The 10,342-nt window shown below is 35.7% G+C and overlaps 1 protein-coding gene across 1 annotated transcript in view; it reads left to right on the forward strand.

Annotated features, from left to right (window-relative positions):
* Positions 1-7,177: 7,177 nt before the first annotated feature.
* The window catches only part of LOC149163291 (uncharacterized), a 63,287-nt gene continuing 60,122 nt past the window's right edge, over positions 7,178-10,342 (forward strand). The window contains exon 1 of the mRNA XM_089429055.1: positions 7,178-7,233. Within this exon, the coding sequence (XP_089285181.1) occupies positions 7,178-7,233 (56 nt within the window). The remainder of the gene's footprint in view (positions 7,234-10,342) is intronic.

Genomic DNA, 10,342 nt, shown 5'->3' on the forward strand with positions numbered 1-10,342 from the left:
CTAGAACATAAGACAAGAATATACTCTACTCTAAATCACGGAAACCAATAATTATCGATGAAAACAATAATTAGAAAGAGGAAGAATATCAATCGCGAATAACACGATATTTCTCTAGGGAAAACAATTGCTCAAAACCTCGACTATATATATTGCATTAACTAGAATATCTGAGAAGAAAATACAATTCTTGTTCTCACTAGAACAATCCCTGCACAACTATGATCAATTCTTTGCTCACAAGACTACTCTAGCCAACACTTAGCCAATTCTGCTACCTGCCAAGCCCCTATTTCCTTGCACAATTCCTGAAAGAATCAACCCATATTTAATTGGGAAATCATTCCTCCATAAATGCACAATCCAAACTTAGGTCCTCAACTGATTGCATGCACCATCTGTACAACTCGGAAAATTATACAATTGATAGTACATTGTCCTTGCACTCTAGTCTCAACTGGGTCTTCCTATGAACTGACATGCATGAATTATTTGTGAGTGAATATTCAGTTAACTGGTGTGGCACTGAGGATGCATTGGTGCACTGACTCACTACTAAACCTCTACTAGTTCCTCCAATAGTTAGAACTAGTTTAACTGACTATAACTCAGTTAGACTGAGTTATCTAATTACAACTCCAAAGAACTCAACCTGGACCCCTAAAATTTAGGGATCACACTTACATGACTCCAAATAGACTTCCAACTCAAAATTCCTAAGTCAATTAAGTCAATTTAACTTAATTAACTATTTACAAGTTGCTATGAGAATAGAATTCAATTTTAATTCACAATTTAATTCAAGGACAAATTAAATTGGAATTTCTTGTTGCTATTTTTAACAATAACCTCTTCTACTCAATTAATTGTCTATACCCATACATCCATCTATAATCGACACTCCGGTCACAAGGATAAATTATAAGCACATTTACTTAAAACTAAAACAATGATTTAATAAGCATGATAACTTAAAATTAGAAATTATGATGTTCAAAATTTGAAGTTGAAAACGATCTTAATATCGACTAAATTTGAGAAAATGAACATAAAATGATTAATGGAGGATGGAAAGCATAATTTACAACCTTAATTCAATACAATAGTATATGTCCCGTTCTCTTTGAAAAAAAAGGTCCCCATGAGTATCGTTATGACTAAGTGCATAATATACAAGCACAAGATAACTAACATGAAAGACAAGAGGTTTCCTAAAATGTGAAGTCTGAATTAAATAATTTTAGAATATAGGAGATCACTTTGTAGAATATTGATACCAAAAACTATTATTATTACATCTAACTTAAGGGGAAAAATTGGTGCTATAAAGAATTAGAGGACGAGAAAGAAGTAAGAGACTATAAAAGGTCATTAAATCAAAAGTATAATAAAACATGTGACTGAACAACCCTTTTTAAATTTCAATTGTATTCGATCTTGTGTCAAAGCTAAATATCTTAGTAGTTTATTTGTTTACCGGTGATCTAGTTGGCAATTTCGTTGTGCCTCTTTTCTAAGAGTTAAGATCTTTTTGGAATCTTGCACATTAAATCCCCTTTTCAAAACATTTGTGAGAATATGGATCTTCCTAAACTTTAAACTCATCAAAAATATGAAAGACTTAAAAATGCATCTCTTAAATATTTGATGGCATAAAGATAAAATTCTAAAAAATCCAAACAATTCTTTACCCCTGCCCTTTTTTAATAAAATGTTTAATAAGCCAAGTTGATCATACATAATGTTTTATAATCATCATTAAAATTCTTTTAAAAACCTTATGTATATAAAGACTTAAAATTAAAATCAATAATGTTCATTTTTTTTGTTTAAAAGAAAATGAAAAACTAATTCAAGACAATGTGCATAACTCTGTGGAAATATTCCTTATATAGAAGAGGTTAAATTGAAACTAGTGGTATCATTTGGCTTCATATATTGGATTAAGGTGAGATGCTACTAAAATGCATATGACCTCTATAGAGGTAACTTTAGTGATGAATGTAAGGGATATTGGTTTTTTGTAGATACCATTCATATTGAAACCATATTTTGGTCTCACAGTGTGATCCAAAATGGATTCAGTTTTGCCTCTAGATCAAAAGTATTCAAATGTAGGTGAAAGTAGGCTCAAGTCAAAGTGCTCGTTAATACGAATCCAACGGTGCAAACATCGTGTAAATCTGAGTCCGGATGAAGAAATTAGAGCCAATTAAATATTTAGGTCAAAAGTCAATGCCTACGTCAGCAAGACACGTGGAAACCCAGGAATGATTCACGGGTTCTAGATGATGTCAGCAGAGAAGGAATGGCGTATGTGTGATTGGTTCACACCATAGTTGTTGGATCATTCAATTAAAGGAGATCGACGCATATCGCGTCGAGACATGCAAGCAGGTTATCCTTGAAAACATACACGATGAGGTTATTCAAAAGAAGTTAAACTTCTTTGAGTTTTGGCAGGGAAGCGGTAAATGTTTTTTTGCATGTCTCAAAGGCTGGAAATGGTTTTTCAAAAATCTATGCGATTCCACTCAGCGGTCGACACGTAGCATCCCGAAACAAATTTTCTCGTGTGCTTTTGGAGAATTAACCGACGTGCTAGTTGGAGCGCGAGATTACACGACAATTGTCGGATTGAGTAGGACAGATCAATGGTGGACATCGTTTGAGAGTGGACGACGCGATATCCGTCAGATCGTATGGTATCAAGATCTGTACCGGGAAAAGGCCGAAACATCAAGGTCAACTCCACGCCTGCCGGTCCTTTGGTTTATCCTCTGTTTTTAATGTAATCGTATTATTCTGCGTTTATTGCAGTTTGTAACTAAACATGGTATATTAATACCATATCACCAAAAAAATTGACAAAGTGTGGTTTTGAACTGTTCCAAGGGGTCTGGAGGTCATAGTGGCCAAGTACGGTTGAGTGTATACTCGTTTTGACTCAAAAACTCGAGCCGAATAGAATGGTGAGATCCATTTTCATGTTTGAGACTCTGTTTCTGAGCTTGCATTTGTAACAACAATTTGAAGACATAATAGAGAGGTCAGCACTAGAAGTGAAAGGACCAGGAGACGTAGCCAGGAAGTCTGGTGAACTCCTTTATTAAATTTGGTTGTGTTGATGTGTTTGAATGTGTTTTCTAATTGTTTAAGTGTTTATGTTATTCACAATATTTTCGATCCGTTGCACTAAGTAACATAGGAAACTTCACACATAGTCTATAATACCTTTTTCATTAACGGATCAAGTGGTTTCAGAGCTCAAGGTTTTTAAGGTTGACAAGTTTGTGTGGAGATTTGAAGGCTTAGTAGGTTGAGGCTCGGACGAGGTGAAGGAGAACTTGTTAAGGCAAATCCAGAGATGGGAAAGGTCTTTTCACAAAGAAGGATGGCAGATGAAACTCCACTTGGGTCAGAATCCCAATTCTTGGATAGTTTCATGACAATATGTACAATGGTGGAAGAGATGTATAATGAGTTTAAAAAGGGTAAAGGTGAAGGCAGTTCATCACCTAAACCAGATAAAGGAGCAGAGGAACCTTTTCTTTTTGTTCCTCCAGATAAAGAAGATAAAGGAAAAGGAGAAAAGGCTCCTCCACCATCTCCTCCATCATCACCATCATTGCCATCATCATCGTCTTCTTCTCATAAGATTAGTTATTCTAAAAAGAAAAAGAAGAAATCCTCTTTGATCAAATTAGATGTAAAATTTGATTTGCCAATTTATGATGGAGAACTTAACACTAAAAGGCTTGATAATTGGATAAGACAAATTGATGTATATTGCAGGGTGCAGAAAGTTGATTCAGAAAGGGAGAAGACCCAGCTTGCTAGCCTTCGACTTGGAGGAACCGCACTTGTATGGTGGGAAGGAAATACACAAGAAGATCTCCAAAAGCATGGTAAAATCATTTCAACTTGCAATGAATTTTTTTCTGCTATTAAAAAGAAATTTTATCCTTTGGCCTATATGCAACAAGCAATGATGAGTTGGCAAACACTACGTCAATTAAAAGGTCAAAGTGTTCAAAGTTATACTCAGGAATTTCGTAAGAGAGCTTTAACATTAGGCATATCATTGGACTCACCAGAGACATTGTTAAAATACATAGGTGGTCTTCATAGTTATTTGAGGCATACTATACTTATGTTTGATCCAACTAGATTAGATGATGTATCAGTTCAAGCAACTCATCTAGAAGCTAGAGGTAAAAATGTAACCCCGGATGTTGGGAAATCATCCAAACCTATTGAAGGCAAGAATAAAGGCAAGAAGAAACCAAAATGGAAGGATAAGAAAACAAACACTGTGAAGAAGGATAAACCTTCATGCACTCATTGTATGAAGGAAGGACATGATGAGGCACACTGCTGGTATTTGCATCCAGAATTGAAACCTAAGAAGTTTGGGAGTAAAGAGTGGAAGAATGTTGTTGCTGTTCAAAAGGACTTGGGATCAGACTCAAGTGATGAGACACTAGTTACAGCTATAGGTATAAAAGGTAAAGATTCTAAAGCATCTAAAAGTACTTCTTCACATTCTGTTGATAATGATAATGATGAGAGGAAAAGAAATGGGCTATTTCATATTAGAGTCATTTCCAATCATACTAAAATTGATACTTTATTTGATAGTGGGTCACAAGTTAATTTGATTTATGAAGCAATTGTAAAGAAGTTGGGTCTAGAAACAAAACCTCATAAAAAGCCATATCCATTAGGTTGGGTGTGTGATCAAACTAAGCTACAAGTTACGAAACAATGTAAACTTCGTTTTTCTATTGGGTCAAAGTTTGTAGATGAGGTTGAGTTGGACATAATCCCATTAGACATATGTGGAATTGTATTAGGAAGTCCATACATGTACGATAGAAATGCTATCTTCTATCAAACTGAAAATAAGTATCAACTCACTAAGGATGGAACTGAATATATTGTAAGGGCTCATAAACTCAAAGATAATTTCTCTCTCATAAATTCAGGACAGATGAAAAGAATTGCAAATTCAAGTAAGCAATTTTTACTTATGATTGTAAAAGCAAAGGATATTGATAAATCTGATGCATTCCAAGGTTGCAATCCTAAACAGAAAGTAGATCTAGTTAAAGTTGTTTCCGATTATAATATTCTGTTTCAAGAGCCTAAGGGCTTCCACCCAAGCGAGAGATAGAACATGAGATTTATTTGCAGCAAGATGCTCCACTACCTAACATGGAATGTATATGTTATCAGCTCTAGAGAATGCAGAGATAAAGAAGTAGGTACAGGAATTGCTCGATCAAGGGTTTCTTCGACCAAGCACATCACCGTGCAGATCACCTATTGTGTTAGTGCGAAAGAAAGACGGTTCATGGATGATTTTGTAAAGAGGGAGGTACCCAAGAGAACAATGTAATAATGGGATGGTCCATAGTTAATAAATAAAGTGGTTAACCCGAATCATGTAAGGGACCACAAATAGTTAGCAATAATGTGATAAGCCCATGGTATTAGATGGATGGTATTGAGAGAACCATGGTAATGACCCATGGTATTGTATGTATAAATCCTATATAGAGGCTAGAGACTCCCCATTGAGAGATGTCAGGAATATTGTATGGACAAGCATATGGCTTGTGGAGTGTTTTCCTTCCTTAAGGAGTGATTGTATGGTGTTGCCCTACCTCAAGGGTTTGATATTAATAAAGATCTGAAGTTTATCTATTCATGTCTTATTATTTCTGGGAATATTTTTATTTTCATACATTTCTGGGTTAGATCTATTACAGTGAAGCTAAAGAGGCAGTAGGAGACTGTGTAGACTGATCACCCACTAATGAAGAAAGAAGTGGCTCACTAGTGGTGATGATAGTATGCTGCTCTGAATATTTGGTAAGGCTTAGTCTGGAACTAAGCTTAGCCTTCTTTTTGTACATAATTTTAAACCCCTCACTGAAAATACCATTCCCCAAAGGGGACTCTTCCTCTTTGCTCCTCTTAGCTGCCTTCTCCTGCATGGTAGGAGTCTATATTGTTGATGAGGAGACCTATTGTTCTTCTGCCTCTTGTAAAGTGTTCTCAACCCACTGTAGCTAATTCTTGTACTTTTCTATTTCTAGCCTGGGTGTGTGAAAATAAGGAGTAGACTTGGTTTCTACCCTTAATCTAGAAATGATCCCTAATGGATCATAAGACCAGGTAAAACTGAGATTGAACTGCATTTCTTTCAAAAGTTTGTCTGCCTCTTCCCCTGCCACCTTGTTGTTGCAAATGAAAGGCCAACCTGCGTTTTTATCTTAAACTGGGACTTTTTCTTAGCAACGATAAAGTGGATTTTGTCCATGTTGATCATCTGCCTAATGTACTCCAAGGAAAAAATCCTCATTGGGAGGAATTTTGGCAGCTTGTAAGGTGGGAGCTCACATCCAAAAATCCTTATTTCTGTATAATTTTCATACAGGTACCAGTCCCCTGTCTGAACTTGTTCTGACAACTGCAACACCCTTTTGATCTCTTCACTGATTCTTGGTTTAGTTCTGCTACTTAGGAGGCCTATGGCTGGGTGAACAAACATCTCAGTAAACTGTTTGTAAGTGTACTCTTTTTGCTCCTTCATGACCAAAGTAGTCCAGAAAATGACTGACTGTTGGTTTCCCTTCTCATCTAGCTTTTGCAAAGACAAGTTCATGTTGTCCCCTTGAAAGTATAGGAACATGTAGACTAAGACAAAGGCATATTTGAATACCTCCTCTGTTGGAAACTTAACCAGTTGCTGATGAATGGACTCTGCAAGAAAATGGCTGAAATTAAACACAATTGAGGGCTTGGCATCAATAGAGAAGATGGATAAAAATCCTATAATGGCCTCATCTACCCATTGATCAGAGTAGTAGCCAAGGAGGTAGGAAATGACAGTGATAATTTGCTTGGCTCTCTCAGGGAATATGGAGGAGGGATAAGGTGGATTTTTCTTTGGTAATGCAACATCTTGTGTCAAAAATAGTTCAAGAGTTTGGGCTCTCTTGGCAAAGTCAAGTTTCTGGTATATTTCAACCAGTGCTTCATAAGAAAATGGGTGGGAATTCTCACAGTTGGGGGCTTGCATCATTTGATCAATGGCCTGAGGGGTTATGGTAAACAAAATTTCTCCAGTGGGGTTGATTATGGCCCTTTTTCTTGGCAAATATGAAGCATGACATTTTCTAATGAAATCATGGGTGCTGTGGGTATGAAGAAAGATGTAATGAGGTAGGTTTGACTCCCACAACTGGATATCATTTGATTTATCAATGTATTTGTCTTCGAGCCAGTAGTACACCTCGAAGAGGTCAAGCTCACAGAGTGTCTCGTGAATTTTGTAGTCTCTGTCAGCCATAGGGACATGGTGAAGATCTACAGGAGGATAGATTAGAGGATTGACAATTTCCTCAGGTCCTTTGTCCTTTGGAGGCATGTTGGTGATGGCTGAGAGCAAGAGTAAAAATGGGTTGAAAGTAGATAATTCATGGACAGATAGAAGGTTATGGGGACAGGAACAAAAGGAATAATTCGGAAATGATCAAACAGATAATGTCGCTAGCAGTTGACAATGTCGGGATTAGGTGAGCAACCTGTAATCAAATCAATTATCAGTGATAAAACATGAATTCAATAACCTGTTCACAGAGAGGAAGGAGGTTTATATAGGAATTTTGGTTTTCCGTTGGTGGCACGGGTCCATTGAATTAACGACTAAGAAAATTAAATGCTTAACGGGTTGATTCTGGAGGGAACGAATATGATTTGATGGAGTTTAACGGACGGATGAGGTGGCAGAAGAGGAATTACAATGTCATGTAAGCAGTATCGGGACTAAGGAATTAACTTTTCAGAGGGGGAGTGAGTGGTTTGTGTTTTTACTCATGGGGGGTTCAAAATGTTGTGGAGTTGCCATGTAGGGGCAAGCGCGATTTGGTATACTGCCCATTTCGGACCCCCCCCCCCCCCCCCCCCCCATGGTGGTAAAGCTCGGATGGCGAGGGGGGGTTGAAATTACATGTGGGCCATCGGATGTGGGAATATGGGCGGAGATGAATCGTGACATGGCAGGGAATTAACCATGATGTGACGGGATTGCTTGGTGGGGTCGGGAATTGATGTAATATGGTGTTGGGAAATGCGCGATATAAGAGGGGTATTAAACTTAGGGAAATGAGAATGAAGGGAATTATGAGTGGAGGGGTTATATGGGATTAAAACTTAGGATAGTATTAATACTCAAAATTAATATATAAACCTTAGAGTAACCTTTACTCTTCTTTCTTTTTATTATGCACATGAAAACATAGTTGATGTTTGATTATGGCGCATTTAGACTAGCAACCTGTGAATTTTCAAAAACATAAAATGAAGCCTTTCTTTTCTTTTGATTCCCTAGCATTTTATTTTCCTTTTGCCTTCTTTATTTAGGGCAGCGAAAACCTAACATTTTATTGATATGGATGCTTATAAAACATCAATTTTTCCTAACATTTTATCTTTTCTTTCTCTTGCATCCATATCCTAACTTAACATTTTAAAACTATTTTGACTAATATGCTAACTTATCAAAGCTAAATAATGTTACAACACACTGATTATTTGGATCTAGACTATCTAAAATGTGGGTTTGGGTGTGTGTGTGTGTGCATATATATAAAAACATTCTCCAAATTATTTCTGATTCAATTATTTGAAAAGTTTATTGGCATTTTCAATTTCAAAATATTTTTGTTTTGATATCATCTTTAATCATCATAAACAATATGAATGCATTACAGTGTTCTCAAGCAGTTCTATTTTTTATCTGTAAGAGGTAGATCACCGATTCATATGCTTCCTGGTAATGTTTTGTCAAGTCTGGAAGTTTGAGCAATATCATGTTTAAAATTGAAAATGTTTATGTGCCAATCAAACAAGACTAAACATTAATGAGATAACTTGGTCCATGTCCATTGTATTAATACCACTAAGAAAAAAGAAGGAACCATAGCATCAAAGATAGAGGTGGTACAAAGTGACCTTCTGCTAATTATCATCGTCTTCGAGGGAAATAGGCTGTTGGGAACACTCTCCAGCCTTTTGTCTTCAACGTCTCCTGTGTCTTAGTTCTTGAAGGTCTTCTGGTGTCTTGGTTATTTATTTATATATCATTAGATTTCTATATTAATTTTTTGGGGATTCAAAAGAATTACATTCCAGAAGTATGTATATTCATAGAGCCCATATGAAAACTGTGCATTGGATTTCGTGTTGGCTCCATCATGTCCAGTCTCTTTATTGAATTTCCTACTCTACATGATTTTGATTTTTAATCATCATAGCATTTATAATGCCTATTTTTGTCAATTTTTACTATAGTTGTATACAATTTTTAAGTTCTTTAGTGATTTCATTCATCTCCAAACTTGTATTAGAGGAGCCATAGGACATGGGGACTTTGAGTTTGTACTTTGGTTAGTATCAAGTTTAAACAATCGGCTTTGATGTTATTTTTTAGGTGGTTGAGCATATTAACCATGTGAAAGTTGTTTCCTTGTTCTAAAACAGTTATGTTTTTCATCTATTGGACGGTTGTTTGTGCCAGCTGAGCTAATGAAACCTACAAGACTTTACCAAGTTTTATAATTTAATTAAAGTTTTAAAATTTAGAATTTATAAATTTTCAAGGTCTAATTCTTTGAAGGGTACTAGCTCAATGGAAGAGAACCTACTTTACAAGCATGTGTTTGGTGGTTCGATTCCATCATCCCCACATATTCATAGGGAATTGATGTAAATTGAAATGCAATGTTGGTTGCGAAAAGTGATGAAAAAATTGGTGCAAAAACAAATGAAAAAGTAGACGTAAAAATGACTCAAAATTGACTATAGCATTAGACACAATGGGTTTCAAAGGTGGACATAACACATGAATTAACATATGATGCAAATATAGATGCAAATTTGAATGTGCAAAAGGATGTAAAATTGGATACAAGAAATGGTGTTAAAAATGATGCAAAATTGGTTGCGACAAATGATGCAAAATGGGATGTGAAAAAGAGAAACATAATTACTGATCAAACGAGAAAATGAACTGGTACCCGTTTTTTTGAGGTAGCAAAAAATCACCCGATTTTGAAAAGTGGTGATGCCAGAATACACTTTTTTTAGCATAAAATTAACACTTTAAATTTTCTTATGTGTCAAGTATGAACATTTTTTTTAAAACGTTGGTGATTTTCATCTTGATTTTGAAAAGCGTCGATGCAACATCAACACATTTTTTATAAGAGTTTATTTTTGACAAATTTATTTATTTATTTATTATTATTATTTATTTAATTTATTTATTATT

Source organism: Pinus tabuliformis, chromosome 5_1, assembly GCF_031772625.1.
Source record: "Pinus tabuliformis cultivar Carrire ecotype Pingquan chromosome 5_1, CPIR1, whole genome shotgun sequence".
In the NCBI taxonomy this organism is placed as follows: Eukaryota; Viridiplantae; Streptophyta; class Pinopsida; order Pinales; family Pinaceae; genus Pinus; species Pinus tabuliformis.